Here is a 26,217-nt window from a genome sequence, read left to right as displayed (position 1 = left end):
TTAAAAAAAAAAAAAATCTTCCAAATGCTGAATTTCTTTTTAAAAAAAAATTCTAGGTTTGTTTATATAAATTTTGTGTGTGTGTGTGTGTGTGTGTATATATCACTTCTCTTTCTACAAATAGGAACAAGTAATATCCTTAAAATTTTTAAGATTGTCTCATAAAGGATACCTAGTAATCATTAAAATGCTAACTTCTATAAAGAAAAGTTCTATGCTTAAGATACGTAAAAGTAGTAATCTGTGTTTCCTGTCACTGGGAACAAGGGGAGAAAAGTACAGATCTTTAAATCTCCTATAAATATCAACAAAATAACTTTATAAACATAAAACAAACAAAGGAAGAAGGCTATACAATCCACTTGGATGCAGACCCTAGTCATGGCACTTCATCCACTTACTTCCTCTATAGTAGATTACAGCAATATCCAATCAGTTAGCCTACAGAGAAAAAAATCATAAACCTCTGTAGCTGATTTCCTAAGTGGAATAAACAAAAATACTTACTGTTGCACAATGCTGCAATTGGTTCCTTGTGCATTACCAGATCCAAATCTAAATTCTAGTTCTGATTTACAAAGGATACACTGGGAAACCAGAACAGCAATCATAACCATTGGCCATTCTGTTAATCCAAAGCAGATAGAGACTTTAGCAACTAGGAGACAGAGACTTTAAACTTCAAAGGAGATCAAGGAAAGTCCTTCCTTTTTTTGGGGTCATATTCTGACACTGCTTTTTGTCATAGTAGTATCCAGTATACCAGAACTAAACATAACTTAATGGCATTAAAATTGGGGACTAATTACAACTAGCCTAGGGTGGAATACTAACTTCCCTGATTTTTCCCTCCTTTCCTACCCTCCCCCCCCCTGCCCATACGTTGTACACAAAATAAAGATGACAGTGTATGAGTGCTGTGGTGGTACTTTTGTACAGCAGTTCCTATAGATTCAGGACAGTTTTGATTGAGGTATATTTGTGAGGCTAGCACTTGTTTTGATGTAGGTGAATGTCAGGCTTCATTACAGTGAAGGTGTGAGATTGATTATGTAGAAGTCAGATTCTGTTAGTATTGTCCTCTTTTTATTACTTGAACAAATTATTCCTAAGCACAAAATACATTTAAAGATAGAGCCTAGTATTTTCAGAGTTGGACTCGGAGCGCCGCCAGCTTTTTTTGCACCCTAGATGGTGGAAGGTCCTGCCCCCGACAGAGAGCGGCAGAAGGTCCACCCCGAAATGCTGCCCCCGAGAGCGGCACATGGTCCCACCCCAAAATGCTGCCCCCGACAGAGGCGGCAGAAGGTCCGCCCCCCCAAAATGCCACCGACGACCAGGGTGGCCAAAGATCCGACCACCACAGTCACCGCCCCCCAAATTTTAGCATCCTATGCGACCGCCTAGGTCGCCTAATGGCTTGCGCCAGCCCTGGTTGGACTTCCAATTGATGGGAAATAGGTGTCTAGATGTACAGTCTTTTGAAAACCTCAGCTTGAGGCTTGCACTGTAACATGGTTCTTGAGTAACTTGTTGGTTTCCATGTTGAGAGAGAGAGATTCAAATGCTAATTTTAAAGTAATTCTATGGTTCTGAAGACTGAAATGAAATTTTACATTGTGGATATGGAAAAAAAATGAAAATGTCCAGAAGTAGTCTGTGTAAGCTTTTGTGTATATTTCTAACTCTCAAATAACTGTTCGAACTAAAAATACCATTGCTACTTTTGGATATTTTTTGTAAATTGAGATAGCTAAATGATGGACTGCCAACTAGCCAGGCACCATCCTGTTTAACTCTATTTAATTTTCTTTGGTTCTAATGTGTGGCAGGCTGAGTTTGTATTTGTCTGCCTGATCTTAAGATAACACATTTTTTTTATTATTAACCTGAGCTTAGCATCCTTTAAAACACCTTGTTTTTACAGCTAGTTTAAATAAGATAATACAAAGCTTATTTGTTAGGTAAAGCAGCAATAGCTTGCTAATATTAAACTATTAATTTAACTACATATTTCTGCAGGATTTTGCAGTTAATTTACATTTAAAGTATAGTTGAGTCCTACCAAAATGTGTTATAGTTGTAAAATGGCTGAAGTAAGGATAACACTTCAGAAAGCTTTTTGGTTTTTTGGAGGGTTCTATTTCCATTGTGGCTGAAACCTTTCTTTTAAACTATACTGTGTATGTATTTATGTACCACGTCCCTGTTGAGGTGGGTAAGAAGGGAGAGGAAAAGAGACCTTAATGTACTATTAAGCCAAGATATGCCTGTTCAATGTTTAAGTGAAATTCTGTAATGCATGTTGTTTTGTCGCACCTGGGTGCTAATGTCATAACATTTCTTCCCAGATCTGGACCTTAGCGTCCAAAATATGAGTGTTAGCATGAAAACCTCCAAGCTTAGTTACCAGCTTGGACCTGTAATTGCTGCCACCAGCCAGGAATTATACAGTGCCTAGCTCACTGTGGTCTCCCCAAAACCTTCCCTGGGGGACCCCAAGATCAGATTCCTTAAGTCTTACAACAAAGGGAAATAACCTCCTCCCCTTGTTTCCTTGTTACTTCCTCCCAGGCTCCCCTCTGGACCTAGGAGATTCCCTGCTTCCAATCTGGAAACACAAGTACCGAGAGATCTAATCTCTCTGCATACCCTCTGGGTGAGGGGGAAAAGTCAGGCTTAGTAACTCTAACACAAAGAGATTTCCCCCTGACTTCTTCCTCCCACCAGTTCCCTGGTGAGCTACAGACTCAATTCCCTGGAGTCCTCACTAAAGAAAAACTCCAACAGGTCTTAAAAAGAAAGCTTTATATAAAAAGAAAGAAAAAGGACAGAAAATGATTTCTGTATTAAGGTGACAATATACAGGGTCAATTGCTTAAAGGAAAAAAATGAATAAACAGCCTTATCCAAAAAGAATACAATTTAACACATTCCAGCAACTACACACATGTAAATACAAAAAAAATATAAACCTATTGTCTTACTATCCTTGTACTTACAACTTGGAAACAGAAGATTAGAAAGCCTGGAGATTCCTGTGGTCACTCTCAGAGCCGAGAAAAGAACAGACCAAGAACAAAGGACTCACACCCAAAACTTCCCTCCACCCAGATTTGAAAAAGTCTTGTTTCCTGATTGGTTCTCTGGTCAGGTGTTTGGTTCCCTGTGTTAACCCTTTACAGGTAAAAGAACATTAACCCTTAGCTATCTGTTTGACAGCTCATGACGCGGTAAAATTGTTACTGTGAAAGATTTTAAGTGCATACTTAAATCCTAAGTGCAGCTGAAAATGTTGGTGATTGAAAGGAAATAAGGGCTTCTACATGCAGTTTGATGGAAAATTTCCTCAGCTGGCTGCTGTTACTCTGTCATCTCCATAGAGGAGTTACGAAGAGGTGAAGAAGCTGGAGAGGTGTTTCAAGGACACTGAACTAAAATTGTCAGGGAGAAAAAATGTTTTTTTAAGGTGCTTTTGTTAAAGGAGCACTAGAGGTGACAAAGGTCATGCTTCAGGTCACAAACCAACTACTAATTACTTTGGGTTATGAAGAAACTTCTCATGGGCTTTTTGTTACCTCACTTTTCATTATGGGAGTCTAATAACCTTCCTTTGAACCAAATGAAAGACCGGATGTTGCACTAGATATACAGTTGACCTTATTAGTCTGGTAATTCTTATGCTCTTTATTCCTAAAAGTTATAATTTAAGAATAATAAGTGGTGGTGTGACTGGGGAAAAAAAGCTTTATATTTTTCTGGCATGTGAAATCTTGCAGGTGAAGTGGGTAGAGCCTAGACAATTCAAGTTGTCTTGAAGGCTGAAAAGACATCCTTTGCTGAATGAGACAAGAAGGAAGTGAGCAGAAACTGACCTCATTTCCAAAATCTTTGGAAAGTGGGAACTGCAAAAAGGTGAAGGCTTGTGGCTAAACTGGAGCTGACCTTCAGGGACCTGTCAGAGGACTGCTAGGAAAGCTGAACTGTAGATGCAAGTACTGTACTACCTGTTGTCACTGTCAGTTGATGTGAATGATAGACATCATTCGTTATTGGAGACTTGCAGGCTAGACAGATAGGATTCTGATCATGACTCAATATATGAAAGAAAGCAAATAAAGATTGCTATTAAGTGAATGAATGCTAGTCATAAGACTTTGAGTCATTAAAAGCTCTTGTTCCGGAGACGTGGCCTGCTTTAAAGAACAGGGTAACAATCGATCAAACAAAGTCATAGCCATCTATGTGAGCTGGAGCCACGTGCCAGACTAAAAGCTGTTGTGGGAAGTAAAAGGCAAAATTACAGAAAAATCGACCTAATTGCTTCTCTTGTCAATTAAATCTTTTAGGTTTTAGACAATTAAGAAATCTCTAATGCTCAAAATCTGAGTTTGTTGCAGAAAATTTAGTGTCTTTAGGTCTCAAATTTACTTTTGGGGAAATAAGTGCACTGTCAGTTTTCCAAAAGAAAAAAAATTAAGCATTTACTTGTATGATGGGACAGAGTATCTCATAAAGCAATCAAGTGTTTAAAGTCATTCCCTTTTTTCCAGAAAAATATTCTTCAAGTTGAAACTTGACATAAATGAGCTTACATTCATGAGAGGTTTTTTACATTTTTTTTCAAAACGCAAGTTGAACTTAAAATTAATAAAATGCTTTTTTGCACTTTTACATTTCTATAAATGAAATGACTATTGCACCAAAATACCTACAGTATTAACTGGGAATGATAATGCTTAGGCAAAGAGAGAGAGCCTGTAAGGTTATTTACTGTGTGATGGGATCCTCAGGGTGCAACCTGGGACTGTTGTACCCACTGAACTCTCCAGCCTGGCTGTCTCTCACAATGCCTTGCTAGTTACCAGCAGCAAACCCCTCCAGGTGCAGTTGTGCTGAGTGATAAAGCATGTGGAGACCCAACACGCAGCTAGATTGCATGAATGCTCCCAGAACACTCATGAATCACACAGAGAAAGGCACCAGAGCTAAATCCTTCAGTTCCCAGCACTGTACCTCAGGAATTATACCGTCTTATATTGTTCAAGATGAACAATGTAGATTTATTAATTGGTTCACCATTTCATCAATGGAAAGTGGACATGTATCAGTCATTGCAAAACCTGAGCAGATTTGTCACACATTTCATACATACTCACTGGTAGAGATAAAAGAGTAAACAAATTTGACTACAAAAGGTAGATTTTATAGATTCATAGACTCTAGGAATGGAAGGGACCTCGAGAGGTCATCGAGTTCAGTTTCCTGCCCTCATGGCAGGACCAAATATGTCTAGACCTACTCTTAAATATTTCCAGAGGTGGAGATTCTGCACCTCCCTAGGCAGTTTATTCCAATGTTTAACCACCCTGACAGTTAGGAACTTTTCCCTAATGTCCAACCTAAATCTCCCTTGCTGCAGTTTAAGCCCATTGCTTCTTGCTCTATCCTTAGAGGCTAAGATGAACAAGTTTTCTCCCACCTCCTTATGACATCCTTTTAGATACCTGAAAACTGTTATCATGTCCCCTCTCAGTCTTCTCTTTTCCAAACTAAACAACCAATTCTTCCAGTCTTCCTTCATAGGTCATGTTCTCTAGACCTTTATCATTCTGTTGTTCTCTGGACCCTCTCCAATTTCTCCACATCTTTCTTGAAATGTGGTGCCCAGAACTGGACACAATACTCCAGCTGAGGCCTAACCAGCTCAGAGTAGAGTGGAAGAATGACTTCTTGTGTCTTGTTCACAACATACCTGTTAATTCAGTCCAGAATCATGGTTTGCTTTTTTTGCAACAGCATCAGGGACCTGTCAGAGGACTGCTAGGAAAGCTGAACTGCAGATGCAAGTACTGTACTACCTGTTGTCACTGTCAGTTGATATGAATGATAGACATCATTCATTATTGGAGACTTGCAGGCAAGACAGATAAGGATTCTGATCATGACTCAGTGTTGACTCATATTTAGTTTGTGGTCCACTATAACCCCTAGATCCCTTTCCGCCCTACTCTTTCTTAGGCAATCTCTTCCTATTCTGTATGTGTGAAACTGATTGTTCCTTCCTAAGTGGAGCACTTTGCATTTGTCTTTAATAAACTCATCCTGTTTACCTCAACCGTTTGTCCAATTTGTCCAGATCGTTTTGAATTTTGACCCTATCCTCCAAAGCAGTTGCAATCTCTCCCAGTTTGGTATCATCTACAAAATTATTAGCATATTTTCTATGCCAATATCTAAGTCATTGATGAAGATATTGAACAGAGCCGGTCCCAAACAGACCCCTGCGGAACTCCACTCGTTATACCTTTCCAGCAGGATTGGGAACCATTAATAATTACTCTGAGTACGGTTATCCAGCCAGTTATGCACCCACCTTATAGTAGCCCCATTTAAGTTGTATTTGCCTAGTTTTTGATAAGAATATCATGTGAGACTGTATCAAATGCCTTACTAAAGTCTAGGTATACCACATCCACCGCTTCTCCTTTATCCACAAGACTCATTATTCTATCAAAGAAAGCTATCAGATTAGTTTGACATGATTTGTTCTTTACAAATCCATGCTGGCTATTCCCTATCACCTTACCACCTTCCAAGTGTTTGCAGATGATTTCCTTAATTACTTGCTCCATTATCTTCCCTGGCACGGAAGTTAAACTAACTGTAGTTTCCTGGTTGTTTTTATTTCCCTTTTTGTACATGGGCACTATGTTTGCCCTTTTCCAGTCTTCTGGAATCTCTCCTGTCTCCCATGATTTTCCAAATGATAGCTAGAAGCTCAGATACTTCTTCTGTTAGCTCCTTGAGTATTCTAGGATGCATTTCATCAGGCCCTGGTGACTTGGAGGCATCTAACTTTTCTAAGAGATTTTTAACTTGTTCTTTTTTTTTTTTTCTTCTAAACCTACTCCCTTTCCATTAGCATTCACTATGTTAGGCATTCCTTCAGACTTCTCGGTGAAGACCGAAACAAAGTCGTCATTAAGCATCTCTGCCATTTCCAACTTTCCTGTTACTGTTTCTCACTGAGCAGTGGGTCTACCCTGTCTTTGGTCTTCCTCTTGCTTTTAAGTGATATTAAGTGATAGGCAAAAAGTCACAGTTACCAAAAGAGAGAGATATAACCATGCAGTCTAAACTCTCAACCCTATTAGACTGGGCAACATCTAGATTAAGCAGTTTTTTTTTTCTCACCCCACTGGATATTGCAGTCCATAGTTTACAGATTTCACACTTGAAATTTGGGCCAGGCCCTTCAGTTGGAGTCTTCAGAGTGTCCTTGTTGCTTGCAGAGTAGGTGGACGAAGGAGAAAGGCCCAGCATGGACCCCTTGTGTTCAGTTTTATACCCTGAGTCCATGTGCTTAGAAAACACAAGTCCAGGCATGTCTGGGTGCATTGCTGAGTCTCTAGGCAAGGTTGAGCAATTCCCCTGGTGTAGCCTCATGCAATGAGTCGTTGCATTGTAGCTCCCTTGCTGGACAATGGTTGTTGATGATGATGGGTTGATTGAAACCCCACCTGGGTGTTAGCTACTTTTCTTGCTGTTGCCTTTGTGGACTAATATCTGGCTGATTCCCCAACTTACAGCATGTTTTAGTGACCACCATACAACACAATTCTCATAACTTCATATGCATTAATGATAGAGAAGTGACTTGCAGCAGATTATGATCTCTCCCGACACCTTACAAGGCATGCTTTATAAGTAATAATTATATAAAAATGAGGACTGTGGGGGTCACTGAGTGCCCCTCAAAGGTGCAGAATGTTACTGTGCATACATTTTCATACAGAACTTAAAAAACAGAGAATCCTTTTCAAGTATGTATTGATTTGACAGCACTTCACAGTGAGAAGACATTGCCTCTGATCTAAATGGGTTAACCAAATAGTAGAGTGGAGTTACAGTAATAGTGCATGTGGCTACTCTACAAAGCCTAGCACTCGCACAGTGGGGAACACTTTTAAAAACCATAAATAAAACCTGTGTCTCTGACTTGCTTGAGTAGACTTCTGTGATATGGGAGCCCTCAGGGTCCTGACTTCTGCTTGTCCTTGTTTCCCATATTTAAAAACAGGCAATGTGTGTCTGAGTGGATAGGGGGCTTGATATCCAGAAGTAGTTCCTTCAAGGATTGAGAGGATAGGAAGCCAAAGGGGCTGGACCCAGTCATGGTAGACGGAACAGGTAGGTGGCTGCTTCTCTAAAGCAAAATATCTGTCAACTTTCCGGGAAGTTTGTTTTGTTTTTTAACTCTGTGAATTTTTAGGGTTTTTTTTTTTTTTTTTGGGAGGGTTTTATTGGGCATTTGCTTATTATATTAAACTGACCTCTCTTCCCCCTGGTGCCCCAAGAAGGTTTTTCATTTAAATAGATTGTCTCTTGGTGTGTTTGAATGTAGTTCTGGAACTGGGTCCTGTCTTGACAAAGTGGGTCTTGAAAGGTATGACTTAGTAGACCAGCTTAGAAAAAGTGAATCATGAGATTTGTGGTGAGAGAAAGTACTGATGGTAACTTGAGGAATGGACAGATGGGGCTCTGAGGTGCCATTAGAGAAGTAAAGGGGGTAGGGACTTACAAGAGACAGGAGGTCTAAATCATACTCATACTATAGTAAAACAGAAGTGTCTCCACCAAAGTGTTAGATTAGGGTCAACTTGGTACAGTATGAGTCAGATCAGAAAGCTCAAGGTAAACTAAGATTAGAGTAATAGCCTATCTTCATGGCATTGAATAGCTGTAAGAAGTTCAGTCTTGATATAGTGGAGAAGGAGCTATTGAAGTGATTAAGGCTTAAAACAAACCCACAATCCTGATTTTTCTGTATGTCTCAGAAGCTGCCTTGACAAAGTTTTGTTTCAGTAGTTTGTCTGCATTATATTCTAAGCAAATCTTGGGTTGCTGTGAAAAAAATACATATGTAAAACATGTCATTAATAACATTTGTTCTTCCATGAGACTTTTGGCTAAGCCAAGTAAGTTTTAACATAATATAACAGATGGTGAAAAATGTTCCAATGGAACTTTGACTGCAGATGGCTTTTTGACTACATGGAACTCTTTTTTTGAAAAATTTACAACCACAAAAACTAAAATTTTTCTTGTCAGTTTTTTGTAGAGAACAATACATTTTTCCCCAAACATCTCTGAAAAGTAAATACATTAACACAAAGTATACCATTTTATCAGGAAAAGCCAGAACTGCCAGTCTCTATAAACAGAGAATCCATTCTTAAATCTGTTCTGTTGTACCTGGATATTTAAATACACTTGCATTATTTTAATATTTTTTCCTCAGAATTATTCACCTAATGCTTTTGGTGCATGTACAGAATCTCTGAATATACAATACATAACACACATTTTCTGAAACATGGAACGTCCCAAATCCTTGCAACTCAAAAATATGGCTCTTTTTTACCCACACTCAACCTCCTGCTCCCAGACTTTAAAGCATGATCTGAATGCCAATGAATACTGGCTCTGATGAACAGAAAGAGGACGCAAAGGCTACTGACAATGACTCTTGCCTGGAATACCATATCTCCTGCTTCCTCGCTATTAATGTAGGAAACTGTTCACTCTAATGTCTTGGCTGATCAACAGCTGTAATATAGACTTTTTACACTACAATTATATAAAATTGCACTAAGAAACAAATACTCCCACTTCCTTTACAGTTTTCTCCTAGCAAGACTTTGAGGATGGCAAAATATGGAAGCCAAATGTGGTAATTCTGGCCTAGACCAAGGCAGACTGGTTTGAAGTTTGTACAATTTGGATATGCATAATCCTTTTCTATCCTCAATTTCAATGACACTTCAGCCAGGCTGGTCTAGTATTTCTACACTCCTTCCTGTGGACTCACTTGTACTGTGTCAAGTATCAGAGGGGTACCCGTGTTAGTCTGGATCTGTAAAAGCAGCAAAGAGTCCTGTGGCACCTTATAGACTAACAGACATTTTGGAGCATGAGCTTTCGTGAGTGAATACCCACTAGTCTATAAGGTGCCACAGGACTCTTTGCTGCTTGTACTGTGGATTCTAATATGTTAAGGTTATCTGTTCAAGGAAATAGTTGAGATTCTTCAGAGTTCTGCAATCTAACTAAATTTGCAGAAGGCTCCAGGAGTGTGTTCTTCTCATGGAAACAGATGATAATGGATTAATGGTTAGCATTTTAAAGTACACACATTTGCCCTTTCAGCTCTGAAGGTCTGGAATTGTCTTGCCCAACTTCCCAAACAGCAGAAGCTTCTTTATTCCCTGAAGAAATACACTTCACCTGCTTACCTGAATCTGTGGGCCTTCATTTACCATATGTTACTTTGATGGTGTATGTTTTCATTCAAAAGAGGGGGATGTCCCAGAAAAACTGTTAAGTACCATTTTTATGCTATGTAAACTCCTTTGTTTATTCTAAAAATGCAACACTTAGGTTGCAGTAACCAAGCAATGTACGTGCATAGTCATTATCCTGCTGAGGCAACATTATTGCCTCATTGTAACGTTCCCAAGATTCATCGAGAACAGTACTTGGGACTACTGAAGTTGTCCTGTACAACTAAATATAGGATTTTAATGAAATTGGCTACAGATCTCCAAATACTGTATAATCTAAGGGAATGCATTTATCATGGACAGGACCAGTGTCCATTATTTTAAAGCAATCCTAACTATGTACTTAAAGTAGTATGTAAAGCACACGTCTATTAACTGTGACCAGCCTGGGTAGCTGGACACGAGGTGATAATGGGAAGGGGTAAATAATCCTTCCCATGCAAGCAAGAGACACCTCCAGTAGCTTCCAAGAAGCTACTGGAGAGAAGGAGCCAGTCAATGGTCTTTGGCAGTCTGGTCCCAACTCCTGTCTTCTGCTGCAGTGCAGAGCCTGTGCAGTTTCTCCCTGATGCATGGGTATAAGCATACCATGCACAGTCCCTCTCGATCCCACCCACTACCTCTCTTCTGTGCAGCTCAGCCTGGCTTTTTCAGCTCTTGGGACTCTTGGCACCCATGAAGCTATGGCCAGAATTTCTCTCCAAGTAAATATTACAATGCTAAAATGTACTTACAAGAGAATTATTTACAACCATAATTTTCTCTCTCCTGTTTAGCTTATGCTAAGCAGCAACCAAATGACAGTTTCTGACTTTGGAAGAACGAGTTAGGAGTGTGATCAGATTTAACTGTGTAGTCCAGGGGTGGCCAACCTGAGCCAGAATTTACCAGTGTACATTGCCAAAGAGCCACACTAATAGCAGCCCCTCATGAGCTCCCAGCTCCCACCCACCATCAACCCTGCTGATCAACGCCTCCCCTCGCACCCCCTGATCAGCTGTTTGTGAAAGGCAGGAGGCTCTGGTGGGGAGGAGCAAGGGCATGGCAGGGAAGGGAGCGGGAAGGGGTGGAATGGGGGCAAGGCCTGTGGGCAAAGCCAGGGGTTGAGCAGTGAGCACCCCTCGGCACATTGGAAAATTGGCACCTGTAGCTCCAGCCCCAGAGTTGATGCCTATACAAGGAGCCACATATTAACTTCTGAAGAGCCTCATGTGGCTCCAGAGCCACTGGTTGGCTACCTCTGGTGCAGTCAATACAGGAGTGAAAAGAAGTAACAAGGCACGGTAGGGAAAGTTTGAGCTGCAATAACACATACTTGTATATCATCCTTGTGTATATGTTGTACCAATTATATTAGACCAGTAAAAACCAACAGGATCTTTTAAAGGGGATAAGACAAAGATGCCACATTTATTATGATAATTTATGACTAATAACTAATATTTAATTCTTATACACACACATTATACCTATACCTATACACCACACACACACACACACACACACACACACACACACACACATACATTTATTAGGTGTTCTGCAGCTGCTGCATAGTTACCAGTCCTGAAGATAGCTTAAGTTCATGGCTTGATTTTGCAGCTTGGGTTCGTAGCTTGTGGCAGCTAACTGGCCAGGAAAGCTGGGCACAAGGGCTGAGCTGGATCTCTGTTGGGCAGGCACCGATGTTCTTCCATGTTGGCAGCAGAATGTTACCCAGAGTCTTTTATCTCACCCTTCTTTTTATAGGCTTTTAGTTTGGATTCAAAGTCTATAGGTGTTTGCTGTGTCACCCTGCTCTGGGTTTAGACTGATCACACCATCAATTGCAGGCGTGACTTTCAGCCTTGGACCTGGCTTTGATCTTCCTTCTGTTGTTCTGTTTGTCCTTTTCTTTTAGGGTGGATGGCTTCTTACTTTGGTTTAGGGCTGTTGTCTAGGTCTTCAGCCGTTGGTATTTGAACTTTATCTCATCAGGACAGGCTGGGGCTGGAGGTTGATTCCCTCATCATACATACCTCATTCACACATCTAAACTAAACTAATAAGATTACAGCGGGGTTGTAAAAATGAAGGTTGGAGAAAGCTTTTACAAAATGGAGTGAGTGTTTTAAAATGGGGTTTGAATTACAATATGAACAGAAGTTACAGTGTAGGCAAGTGTAGTGAATGATGAACAGAAGTTACATTAATAAAGTAAACTATTTAAAACAATTTCATTTATCAGTTCTACGTATACACTTTGTCACGTCTCCTGAAGAATGCTGTAAGTAGGAAAATATAGAATAGACTCCTCTAAATGCATGTGCACATGCACCATTGAACAATAGTCTTTCTCAATATGTATGCACAAGAGACTAACAATCATTTTAAAAATTATCAGTAGTGACAGGACTTTCCTTCCCTCCGCATATTATATTAATCTTTCAGGTCTATTCAGTCAAGAAGGAGACTTCTTTACAGTACATCTCTGCTCTCTACAGTTGGGGTGGGGATCTTCTAGTCCTTGATGGCCTTCAGAGGGTGGCCTGGCAATCAGCAATCAAGCCAGAGTGTTTCATATGTCCACATTGAGTGCAATTTGCATGAGGACTATTTTAATAATCAGCATTAATTCTCATGTTTAGTACCATGTTATGGGGAAATGAATGCTTACAAAAAGCCTTGATAATTAGAGGGAAGACCTTCAGTACTCTATAGTGGAGAGGCCAACGTATGAACTAAAATTGAAAACATAGGACTTGCATGATATAGCTTAAAATCATTGTTCAAGTATCATTCACTTTGTACATGCACACTGTATTATGTATAGCAATGTATTTGCTGAATACTAAATATTTACTGCTTATTACATGAAATTTCACCACGATCATTGCTCTTGACTGCAAAATGATTAGAAGAGAGCAAACTAATTTAAGGAATGTTGGATAATCTAAAATGTGCAACTAAAACTTTAGTTCATATTCAGAACAATGAATATTTTTGTTTGGGGTATCCAGAACAGCATATCCATCACAAATCCTGGAAGGTTTGTGTGCTTCCATTTGTCATTGGTAGTTGCCTTAGGCAGTCTTACTGTCTTTGTATTTTCTGAGAGGGAAGCCTTGAACATAATTGGTGAAATTCTAATAGAAGAAAATTAATATTATTAAAAAAAATGACTTCTGCTTTGCAAAAACACACATTAGATGTTTCCTTGATTGAGTAGAGAGGAAGGATCATTGACTGGATCATAACTTCTTTCTTGTAATAGCTTATGGATTAGTTTACACAAAGAAGACCTTGACTAAGATCAGTTGTCAAACAATAAAACTGGTTAGGGAGGTTGTACATTCTTGCCTGTCTGTGGGTGCGTCTTCTTTTTTCCCTGCGGCACTCTAGATTAGATATTTGCCACAGGTCTGGAATAAGCTGCCAGTCTCTACAACTGAGGCAATGCTACCTGAGTGAGATTATTACTGAATGAGTCCATGAGACCATGTCTTGAAACTGATTGATTTGTTTGGAGAATCCCATCATATGTAAAGTTAAACTAGCAGGAGTATTGAAAATAATAAAATCCAAAATAAAAGATTCAACACAGTAACTGTGACAATTTTGTTTAATGTGAGATCAAAAATGCCACGGGGTCCTAGAAACAACTTTCCTTCCCTTCTCTTAGAAAAATTTGTATTCATTTGGTAACTTAAAACACACACAATAGCCTTCACTTGTAATGTGTTAATGATATTTTTATTTATTTATACTGAGTTCATATTTGGAAATGTAAATGTCTGTCTCAGATTAATTTCTAATAGCTTTCTCTAGTTGTCACTGACCTAATTTAGAAACATAATATGACAACTTCTGGTCAACAGTTCACTGGGCATTTGTAACTTTAGTTTTGGTGTCTCTTTTAGCTCCCAGTGCATCTATTTAAAACTGCATGCTGCTGCATTTTAAAAAAATAACATTGATTTTAGATTTGTTTAAGGTATCTAATATTACACAGATCATTAATATTTCAAATATGTTGGGGATGATGGTGCTTTGATTAGAATCATATTTTACTGCATAAGCCCACCTGAAAACAAGGTTGTTTACACGTATAGTCATGTAATGTGAATTCATTAAGGGATTTAATCTCATGATAAATTTCCCAGGGTAACTTAGTGACATACTGCAATATGTTACTAAGCTTTCTCTGACCTCTGTTTACAGTTTTGGTGGTTAAATGAAGCACTGTAACTCAGGCTAGGTGTGACCACAAACTGTTTTGTTAAAATCTTTGTATTTGGACACAAAAGCCTTTCATGGGTTTACTCTGCTACAAAATTTGTCTGCATATTTCTGAAACTTGTATCTGAGTACAGCTGAACTCCCATACAGTGCTCCTATAAACTGGGTTAGTGACTTGCACTTCATGTTCTTGAAGATAATTTTAAAAACAAACTGACTACTTTTACAGATTGTTGCTTGTTTTAGCAAATGCCTTGTCTCTATTGTTCTCAGTTAGAAACACTTGAAAAAATAGCTACATGAAACAGGAAAATATGTTAAGCATGTAAACACACAGAAAAACTTAATTATTTGTAAAATGATTTGCATCTGTAGTGTAGAAGGTAAACTGGAGCTTCTAGCTCAAACAAAAGGCCAAAGGATTGTGCATTTTATTTTATCATTTGTTCCTGGTAAGCTGCCCAGACAACTCAGTTCTTACTCCATAAAGGCTCCTTGGCATTTGTAGGCAACTGTTTTCAAGTGTGGGCTATTCATGAGAGATCAGTGTAGTGCGAGTTCAGCTTAACTTGCTGATAGCACTGAAATATATAAATGAGCTTCCGTTAGAGGCATGCACAAAACATGCATTTAATTCATCACACAATTAGCCATTTTCTATCCACATGTGATAGAATTAGTAAATGATTAGAAAACATTCATTATAATGATAAGAGTTCAGTCTGTTTAGCTTAACAAAGAGAAGGCTAAGGTGTGTCTTGATTAGTTTATAAATATCTGCATGGGGAACAAATATTTAATAATGGGGTCTTCAGTGTAACTGAGATAAGTAAACACGATCCAATGGCTTGAAGTTGATGTTAAACACATTCAGACTTGGAGATAAGGTGCAACTTTTTAATGGTGAGAATAATTAACCCTTGAAACAATTTACCAAGGGTCATTGTGGATTCTCCCTTCACAGACAATTTTTAAATAAAGATATGCTCTAAGAATTATATTAAGGAAGATTTATGGCCTGTTACACAGGAGATCAGAATAAATGATCGGTGGTTCCTTCTGGTCTTGGAATTTGTGTCTATTAGCTGTATCTAGGCTTGGTAGAATTTGGTTTTTGTTACTTTCTGTAATTTTGATGGATAAATATTTTATTTTTATTGGCTTAAATTGTACCAGTTGAAAGAAATTATGGTGGGGAGATCATGCAGACAATAGGGAGGGTTGGACAATAATTACTTAGTGACAGTGAGATTCAGAGAGTTTGAACAGTTACAAAACTTTGTCAACATCACATGAACATAAGAATGGTCATACTGAGTCATATCAATGGTCCATCTACCCCAGTATCCTGTCTTCTGGCAGTGACTAGTGAGACTTCAAAGGACATGAACAGAACACATCAATTTTGAGTGATCCATGCCCTTAGTTGTTTTTTGTGCTCTTAGTTTTTTTTGTCCTTAGCTAGTTGCTATTCAGATTCTCTCTTGGCCTGCCTTAGTATAGTTTTACATTTGACTTGCTAGACTTTATGCTCCTTTCTATTTTCCTCACTAGGAGTTGATTTCTACTTTTAAAAGAATGCCTTTTTGCCTCTAACCACCTCTTTTACTCTGTTGTTTAGCCGTGGTAAGGTATTTTGGTCTTTCTACTGTTTTTGGTTGGGGGGGGGGGTTACATTTAGTTTGAGTCAGTATTATGGTGTTTTAAAATAGTCCCCATGCAGTTTGCAGACTTCTCACCCTTGTGACTGTTCCTTTTAACATCTGCTTAACTAGCTTCCTCACTTTTGCCTAGTTCCCCTTTTGAAGTTAAGTGCTACTATGATGGGTTTATTTTTGTTTGTTTGTTTTTACCATTTTACCGCTTACAAGGATGTTAAATGTACTACATTATGATAACTGTTACTGAACAGTTCACTTATGTTTACGTCTTGTACCAGATCCTGCATTCCATTAGGACTTAATCAAGAATTGCCTCTGCCCTTGTGGGTTCCAGGACAAGCTGCTCTAAGAAGCAGTCTAGAAACTTTCTCTGCATCCCTTCTTGAGGTGCCCTATACCAAGTCACTATGAGGATAGTTGAAATCCCCCATTATTATTGCATTTTCAGCCTTTGTAGTCTCTCTAGTCTCCTTGAGTATTTCGCAGTCACCACTCTGGTCAGGTGCTTGATAATATATTTCTACAGCTATACTCTTATTGTTCAAGCATGGAATTTCTATCTATAGATTCTGTGGTACAATTTGATACATTTAAGATTTTTACTTTGACTCTGCCTTCTTTCACACGTAGTGTCGCTCACCCTACCGTCACAACCTACTCTTATTCTTGTATATTTTATACTCTGGTATTAGTGCGTCCAATTGATTATCCTCATTCTACCAAGTTTCCTTGATGCCTGTTATATCAATATCCTCATTTAATACCAGGCACTCTTGTTTACCCACTTAGTATTTAGATTTGTGGCAGTTGTATTTTGTCAATGTTGAGTTGCTTGCCTTTATGTGTACTATTTAAATGGGACTCTCTTACGTTTGACTGTTTCTCACTAGCTTCTACCTGTAGTTTACGAACGGCTTTCCTATCTTCTTTGCTAGTGTATAATGAACTCATCCCTAAGTGATGTCTTCTGAAGCATGCGCTTCCTACTCACCTTCCTGCTTTCCACCAACGCTTAGATCCTCTGCGACCTTTTTAATTTTACATACAAGCCATCTTTTTCCATTTTGGTTTAGGTGGAGTCCATCCTTCTTGTATAGGTTCCTACTTTCACAAAAGTAAATAGCCTTAAATCAAATTCAAATAAATTTTCAAGCAGCGTCTCTTACTTTCATCATCTCTGCATTTCAGTTATCGATGAAGATATTTAGTCATCAGTTTGTGCATACATGGTATAATGGATGCTTGTCAACAAAAATCACATCCTTGAATTCTAACTATACTCTTATCTAAAGGTGTGTCCATGCAAAAGCATGGCCTTTTCAAATTTTGGCACAGTGTATATAAACATTAATCAAAAAATTAGTAAATTTGATAGGTAGTATGAACTTCGGTTTGAGGCAGCTTTGGGAAAAATGAATTGTCATTACTAATTTTAGTACACTAGTCTGAAGTGTTAACTTTAGTCATTTTGCCCTGTTCTTTATTTCTCCAGTAACTGTAATGTGTCAAAGGGAGATTGGAGTTGTGGAGAGAGGTTTGCAAGATTGGCAAGTGACTGAATATTTTTACAAATGCCTTTATCTTTTAACTTGATTTCTTTTAAAATAATTTGCGATGTTAAGGTATTTACTTGTCATTTCACTTAGATCCTCAATTAACTTTAGTCAATGCTGTAAAATGGGTGAACAGACAATGCAAGCACAAGTATTGTATAGTAATTATAACTTTACCTTTCTCTCATAAGCAAACTAAAGCTCTTCATCTACGTGCATTGTTTTTAAGCTTATAATTTTACGAATGGTATAGTGACACTCTGTTGATGAAAGGTGTATTTGAAGTGTGCAATGACAAAAAGATTTGTAGATGTGAATCACTTCGTGATGGATTTACTTTTATAATATCAATTTTAATAAGAACATCATGTAAGGTATATACTAAATTTAAAAAAAGGTAAATGCATGACTGAAGTGCAACCACGTGTGTGTGTGTGGGGGGGGGTATTTCTACAGGAGTCTTTCCTCCTCACCCCTAATTCATTGCTAACATACAGTATCTGCAAAAGAGAACATGCCACTGAAAAATTGGCTTTTTTTCATGTGGTATGGAGGCACAAGACCCCAAACAATTTAGTATCAAATTTGTTGAGTTTGACCATGATTATGTTTTATCTGCAGTATGCAGTTCTGCCAGTGTTTTGAGATTTCATTTTCTCCTTTCCCCAACCCATTTTGTTTGTGTAAAACATACTTCATTTTATATAGTTTTCTAATGTGCTAAAATGTAATGATGCTGAAAGGGAGAAACCAAGAAAAATATGGACTGTCTTATTCACCTTTACTTGATGACATTTATCTAAAAACATTTATAATTTTTGTAGAATCATAGAAGTGTAGGTCTAGAAGGGACCTCAATAGGATTTTGCAACAAAATATTGATAAGAAATTGCTGTGAAGATGTCATTAAATCTGGTGGGGGGGGAGTAAAAAATACAGCTGAAAAGTTGGAATTCAGTTACCCCGCTTCAGTGGGCAGGAACTGTTACTTTAACAAACTTATTGCATTTCTGCATTTCTTATATGTACAATTATAGAAAAGGTTGGTTCATTTGACCTTTTTGTTCTTTAATTTTCAGGCACAGGTACTTTTGGGCGGGTTCATCTGGTGAAAGAAAAAATGGCCAAACGTTACTTTGCCCTGAAAGTAATGAGCATTCCAGATGTCATTCGGCTAAAACAAGAACAGCATGTACATAATGAGAAGTCAGTCTTGAAAGAGGTCAATCACCCATTTCTGATCAGATTGTAAGTTTTCCTTCTGCCTTCACTTTTTTTTTGGCGTGGTTATTTTTGGGACCAGATATTCAGGAACAACGAACTTTTTAAATTGGCTTAAATAGTGTCCTTTAAGTCAGGAGTTCTCAACCTTTTTCTTTCTGAAGCCCCTCTCAGCATGCTAGAAAAACTCCAGGGTGAAGTGGGGAGGAGGGGCTCAGGGCTCCTGGTCACGGGTGGAAACGGTTAGGCATAGGTGTTGTTTGACTTCTATTGGGGAAGGGGGAGGAGCAGCAATGGCTGGCGAGGCTGTGCCCAGCTCTGCACAGCAGGGTCCACGGAGGGAGCGCCACCCCTACCCCCAGCTCACTTCAGCAGGCCACCCACATTTCTGGGGCTGTGTGCTGGTAGCTACTCCCTAAGGGCTCTGCTGGGCCTGGAACCACCTGGGCAACTCTGACTGGCTGCATGAGCAGTCAAAGAGGGTTGGAAGCTGAGGAGCAGCCACAGTACTGGGTACCAGCAGCAGATGGGAGAATGCTATGGCTGCCCACTACATGGCACCACCAGCGAGAGGAACAGCTGTTCTACACCACCTGGCCCTAACTTTCTGTCTAGGACCTGGCCAGTGGGGTGGGGGGCTGGGGGAGAGGAGGTGGTACGTGGAGGGGTGGAGCTGCTGCCAGGACGGCCCCACTCTGAGTAAGGCGCTGCAGTTTGGGAGCCCAGTACCTTTGGGGCCCCTCAATTCTGCTCATGGGCTCAAAGTTTCTGCCCTGTTGGAGTTTCGAACCGCACATTTTTACTATATTAATGGAGGGGGTGCGGGGTCTGGAACGGAGTGTGAGTGCATGAAGGGGCTCTAGTCTGGGGTGTCGGAGGGGGTGCAAGCTGTGGCAGGGAGCTACTTACCACAGGCGGCTCCCAGCCAGTGGCGAAGCAGGGTTCAGGCAGGCTGTCTGCGTGCCGTGGCCTCGTGCTGCTCCCGGAGATGGCTGCGGCCAGCTGCTGCCGATGCATATCTGCGTGCCCCTTGGAGGGAGGTGGGCAGCAGGCTTCTGAGTGCTGCCTGTACGCTCAGATACGGCTGGTTTCTGGCCAATGGGAGCTGTGAAGATGGTGCTGGAGGAAGGGGCAGTGCGCACAGAGCTACCTCCCCCCACTGCCAGGGGCGCGCAGAGCCATGCCAACAGCAGCCAGCTGTTTCCGGGAGTGGCGTGGGGCCAGGGCAGGCAGGCAGCCTGCCTGAGCGCTCTGCAGCGCCGTGGGACTTTTAGCAGCCGAGAGATCGCGAGGAGGCAGTCAAAGAGCCTGGTGGGCCGGAGAGAAACGTTAGTTGGGCTGGAACCAGCCTATGGGCTGTATTTTGCCCACCCCTGCTTTAAGATATGAAGTTTACAAGCTGTTCCCGTTGTATTGCATTGCCCTTATCTGTGAAATTAGATGATTCTACCTTCTGGAGCACGTCAGCAGGATCCACCCGGGGCTGTTACAGCGCAGCTCTTTAGAGAACTCTACAGTTTATGCCCCTTCAGTTTACATTGCCACAATATGTAGACAAGCCCTAAGTGTTCACACATCCAGTAGTAACTTCCTCAGAACAGGCATGGGATAGAAAAAAATTGCATTACTGCCTTTAATATACCTTTATTGTGGATAAAGCACATATGGGAGACTAATCTGCCACCTTTTCGAGTATGATTCTCACTGTTGTTTTAAATTGATTTATGGACCTCAAGTCCTCCAGGAATAGAGCAAATACATAATGTCTGAATGATGGATTTTTGTTTTAGCTGCAGATTTATAAAATCACATATATAGCCAGGCTGCTCCCAATGAGTACACACATGAATGCAGCTAAGTCAGCATTAATCTATACTTGTTTGCCATCCATATCTGCCTCTTTCTGAAAGCATAATTCAGCATTGCTGTACTAATTCTACCCACTTCCAATCAGACTGGACCACTTCTTGGCTTCCTTTGATATATATGATGCGAACAAAGCAATGAATCCAAATCAGGTGCAGGGGCTGACTGGAGTTCCTTGAATCCATAAGCAGAACCAAAATGTAGTTTTCCAGAAGCCAGGTCTGCTAGTGACATATGGGCTCACATATTTACTTTAAAAGCATTAGACATTTGAGGTCAAAGAGCATAATTTAAACATTCAGCCACTAATTGATCATGGATGATTGCAGCTGAAATAAGTGTCTCTTGCTTTTACACCAATACTGTTTGCTCTAGAGAAATTTTCAAACAGGGAAAAAATGATTCATTAAAGTGTTACAGCTGGCTCATTAGCATGGTTAGATGCCAGGACTTTTTGCATCAGATGAAAAATAAGTGTGGCAGAGCTGATGCGTTTGGTCTCTAAGGGGTGAAATCAAACTTGTGCTACTGTTAGCAGGTGAATTATTCTCCTCTGCTTTTAGAGAGGTTGCGGGAGCTAAAGTTTGTTTTAAAGTGAGACTAGAAATGCTAATGGTGACTAGAGTTTGAGGAGCAGATGAGGACAGGTGACATTTTTTAATAATTAAAAAAGCAATTTGTACATTAAAACGTTTCCCTGTCTCTCTCCCTCCCCCACCCTCCTTTGTATGTCACTTGTCTTAAAATATGGAAGTCAAAGAGAGTCCTTGTGAAATTCTGGGGGATATCACAGGAGGAAAGTGTCCCTCTGCCTGACCAGGGACTTGATCCCTGTACCCTCAGATTAAAAGTCTGATGCTCTACCAACTGAGCTAGCCAGGCTCATACACTAGGTGGTGAGGACAGCAATTTTGTATGTTCTTACTGTTGGAATTCTGCACCATTGCGCAATGCAGAATTCATGTTCCCTGCAGAATTTTATTTTTCCACACAGAATTTGATATTCCCTTTTCTCCTCTACTCCTACCCTGGCCTAGCATCGTCAGCTGGGACTCCTGCTGGCAGCCCCGGATGTGATTATGTTGTTGTTTTTGATGAAATATACTGAATTTTGCAGAATTTTTAAAACACTGTGCCAAATTTTTAATTTTTTTGACACAGAATTCCCCCAGCAGTAGTCTGTTTGCTAGCACAATAGGGACCTAATCTTGATTGGTATCTCTGAATGTTCCTGCAATATATAAAGTTAATAGAAATATTCCATGATAGTTTGGAGAGAGGATACAGCAACCCTTGTACAAGGAAATGGATGTAAGCAAATGTGTTTAACTATAGGGAGAGAGCAGAATTTGGTCTTCTCTTAAAACAAAAGAAAAAGGTAAAACTTGCAGCCCTCACTTTCATAATATGGTGGAATGGGATCTGAATATTAGTTATTTACACAGAATACATACTGTACAGTGATGACTGGCTGAAATGTAATGGAACTTAGTGTGGATATACATTTAAATATGCTTCTTGAATAATCATGCTCAGATGCAAAATAATTTTTAGTAGCCAATTTCATTATGGAAAGAAGAATGGAGGGATCTGTGGGCGTGTGTGTGCACATGCACGATGTTTACTTGATGGATGACTGGAAGAGAATATCACCTCCTTGCTACTCTTTCAACACACACCTACTTCTGTTGTTCCTTCTTGTACCTGAATTCAACTTGTAGAAGTGTCTGTCTAAAATTTCACCTGGATATGTGCTTGATTGCCCAATTAACAATTTTTGCTTCTGAGTCTCCATTTACATGCTCAAATGTGACATTTGTTTAGGAAATGCTTATTTTATACTGTTGCAACAGCCAGGCGGTGTAATCTTGTATGCTACCTTCAGTGGGCATATTAAGGTAAAAACCAGTCTTATAGAAACAAGGACGCGTCCTAAGTGAATTCAACTGTAACTTTTTGTATTTATGGCTTTCAGAAAAATTAGGAATAAAATTGAGCCCTATGTTTGATCATCCCATTAATATCAACTAGTTGCTTGGTTGTAAGAGTGCAGAATAGGAGTCTTAAGTTGGCCCCGTAAACATAATAAGATCCAAGCGCTAACTTCATATTAAAATAATGCTTGTTGGCTTCGCCTCAGATTTTGTAAGCAAATTGAGTTATTGATGCTGCATTCATTTAAAGGAAAAAATAACTTTTTAAAGTGAAAATAAACTCCTTTAAGGCTTGCAGTATGTACTGTTTTTTTTTTCATTGTCAGTGACATCTTAACTTAAAAACTAATAAGAACACTCCCAGCCTTACTATATTATGGATCAGCTGTTGGCACTTATTTTAATTTTTGCTAAATGATTTAAGAGATGCCTACAAAAAACAGTAAACTGGTGTTCACATCCAGGTCTTCCATTGTTGGCCACATTTTGCCTCACGTCACAGTACTTTTTTTTTAAAGATGAGTTGTCGGTTTTTATGATTTTCTACTGCTCTGAGCTACTATTCTGGTCTATATGGCTGTTCTGCTTAATTTCTTAAAATTAGGGCTGTCAAGTAGTTAAATAAATAATCATGATTAATCGTGCGATTAAACAATAATAGAATACCATTTAAATATTGTGGATGTTTTCTACATATTCAAATATATTGATTTTAATTACAGCACAGAATACGAAGTGTACAGTGCTCACTTTATATTTATTTTTATTACAAATATTTGCACTGTAAAAGACAAAAATAGTATTTTCCAATTCACTTAATACAAGTACTGTAATACAGTCTCTTTATCATGAAAGTTGAACTTACAAATGTAGAATTATGTACAAAAAACCCTGTATTCCAAATAAAACAATATAAAACTTTGGACCCTACAAGTCCAGTGAGTCCTCCTTCTTGTTCAGCCAATCACTCAGACAAACAAGTTTGTTTACATTCGCAGAAGATAATGCTGCCTGCATCTTGTTTACAATGTCATCTGAAAGTGAGAACAGGCATTCGCATGGCACTGTTGTAGCCAGCATCACAAGATATTTACGTGCCAGATGTGCCAAAGATTCATATGTCCCTTCATGCTTAACCACCGTTCCGGAGGACATGCGTCCATGCTGATGACAGGTTCTGCTTGATAACAATCCAAAGCAGTGTGGACCGATGCATGTTCATTTTAATCATCTGAGTCATATGCCACAAGCTGAAGGTTAATTTTCTTTTTTGGTGGTTTCGGTTCTGTAGTTTCTGCATCAGAGTGTTGCTCTTTTAAGACTTCTGAAAGCATGGTCCACACCTCATTCCTCTCAGATTCCGGAAGGCACTTCAGATTCTTAAATCTTGGGTCGAGTGCTGTAGCTATCTTTAGAAATTTCACATTGGTATCTTCTTTGCATTTTGTCAAATTTGCAGTGAAAGCGTTCTTAAAACGAACAACATGTGCTGGGTCATCATCTGACACTGCTATGACATGAAATATATGGCAGAAGGGTAAAACAAAGCAGCAGACATACAATTCTCCCCCAAGGAGCTCAGTCACAAATTTAATTAACGCATTATTTTTTTTAACAAGCATCATTCTTTTATGGACAGCATTATCTCCCGTAAATGTAAAAAAAACCTTTTTCTCTTAGTAATTGGCTGAACAAGAAATAGAACTGAGTGGAATTCTAGGCTCCAAAGTTCTATGTTGTTTTGTTTTTGAGTGCAGTTATGTAACCAAAAAAACCTAATTTGTAAGTTGCACTTTCATGATAAAGAAATTGCACTACAGTGCTTGTATGAGGGGAATTTAAAAATACTCTTTTGTTTATCATTTTTAAAGTGCATATATTTGTAATAAATATGAAGTGACCACTGTACATGTGTTCTGTGTTGTAATTGAAATTAATATCTTTGAAATTTATAGAAAAAATCCAAAATATTTAATAAAATTCAATTGGTAATCTATTAACAGTGCGATTAATCCTTTTTTTTTTTGAGTTTATCATGAGTTAAGTGCAATTAATCGACAGCCCTACTTAAAATGCATTTTTCAACTCAGAGTATGCATGTTTGAGTTATTTAGTGTGTTCCATAGCACAGTTCTTCTGTGACTGGGTGTGGGAACGGTTTAACAGGGATGTTTATTGGCAGAACAATGTTGTTAGGATTTTGCTTTATTTAAGAAAAAGATGTCAGTGGCAGCCCTTCACATCCTTGTTAGAAAAAGACATTAGCATCATTAACATCAATCATGGCCCAGAGTTCTGTGCCGTGTTCCGCCAGGCTAACCTGTGCTGGGGCTGAGAATTAGGAGCTGTACTGGTTTAGTTCTCATGGTCTCAAATTTGCCTTTTGCTAGGCTTTCTCATGTTCCTGTGTCAAGGAATGAAGCCTTACTTTGCTCAAGACTCCCACAGACTTGGGAAGAACCAGTTGAGCGACTATTCTGCTCTTCCTGGGGCTCCTGCAGCCTGTCTGGGAAGCAGGTAATGGTGCAGCAAAAGCTATTTTTTAGAGTTCAAAAATTGGAATATTTTTGATGGGAAAAATACCCTTTTCACACAGCTGAAAAGTCCCTCCCCCCGCCCATAGGGAATAACGAAAGGAGGGCTTCTTTGCTGCTTGTCTAGAAGGCATTTGTCAATTTTACTTTCTACCTTTGAAACTGACAAAAGTTTTTTATCTTGATAGGGCTGCTTTGGTGGTGCACCCTGGTTCAGCCTCTTAGCCTTACACTCCTTGCCCCACATCCTGTTTTAAGGCTAGTGGGGCTGAGTGCCCAAGCTCTTTTCTTCTCTGGCCCCAGAGCTAGGGTGTGGAGACTGAGAGGCAGAGCTTTCTCTGAATTTTTTTTTTAATGGGTAGAGATCTCCATTTTCCAGCCAACTCTGCCTTTGTCCTCCTTTCCCTACAGTGCAGTGGGCAGGGAGTGGGGTGTTGCTGATGCTGCAGAAGCAGTAAGGGGACAATTCAGTTTAGAAATTGCAGAGTGTGTCTCAGAATACCTGTTCAGTTTACTCCAATACAGACTTTCTTCTTAACAGATTTGCTCTTTAGGCTGACAGGTTGGATACAAGTGTGGTATTTGGTCTGTTCACTATATGTGGAAAAAAAATTATCTTTCCTTTCTAGCATATGCTAGATTATGATCTTGTGTTCAGTACAAAACTTTTTGTGAGGCAGCAGTTCTAATTTATACTTGCTATTTTATTTATTATTTTGTCTAATGCCATGAGCCCATGTTTGAGCCGTGTGGCCCGATTGTGCTAAGTATGTTTATGTAATGAGTGTGTGTGACACATACACTTGTGCACACACTCTCTCTCTGTCCCTTGGCCTTCACTATTAGTTGTTGACTTGTACTTAATAGTAGCCAGCATGTTTTGA

General features: G+C 39.4%; 1 protein-coding gene and 1 non-coding gene across 2 annotated transcripts in view; one reads left to right on the top strand and one right to left on the bottom strand.

Annotated features, from left to right (window-relative positions):
* The first annotated feature begins 8,132 nt into the window (after window positions 1–8,132).
* The window catches only part of LOC115656022 (cAMP-dependent protein kinase catalytic subunit PRKX), a 55,370-nt gene continuing 37,285 nt past the window's right edge, over window positions 8,133–26,217 (top strand). The window contains exons 1-2 of the mRNA XM_030572220.1: window positions 8,133–8,193; window positions 18,858–19,026. Of these exons, the coding sequence (XP_030428080.1) occupies window positions 8,178–8,193; window positions 18,858–19,026 (185 nt within the window). The 5' untranslated portion in view covers window positions 8,133–8,177. The remainder of the gene's footprint in view (window positions 8,194–18,857; window positions 19,027–26,217) is intronic.
* Window positions 21,675–21,747, bottom strand: TRNAK-UUU. The gene has a single exon. It is a non-coding gene; the product is annotated as a tRNA-Lys (tRNA).

Source organism: Gopherus evgoodei, chromosome 1 (genome assembly GCF_007399415.2).
Source record: "Gopherus evgoodei ecotype Sinaloan lineage chromosome 1, rGopEvg1_v1.p, whole genome shotgun sequence".
In the NCBI taxonomy this organism is placed as follows: Eukaryota; Metazoa; Chordata; order Testudines; family Testudinidae; genus Gopherus; species Gopherus evgoodei.
The sequence above is the reverse complement of the archived record's forward strand: the minus strand, read 5'-3'. Positions and strand labels throughout refer to the sequence as shown.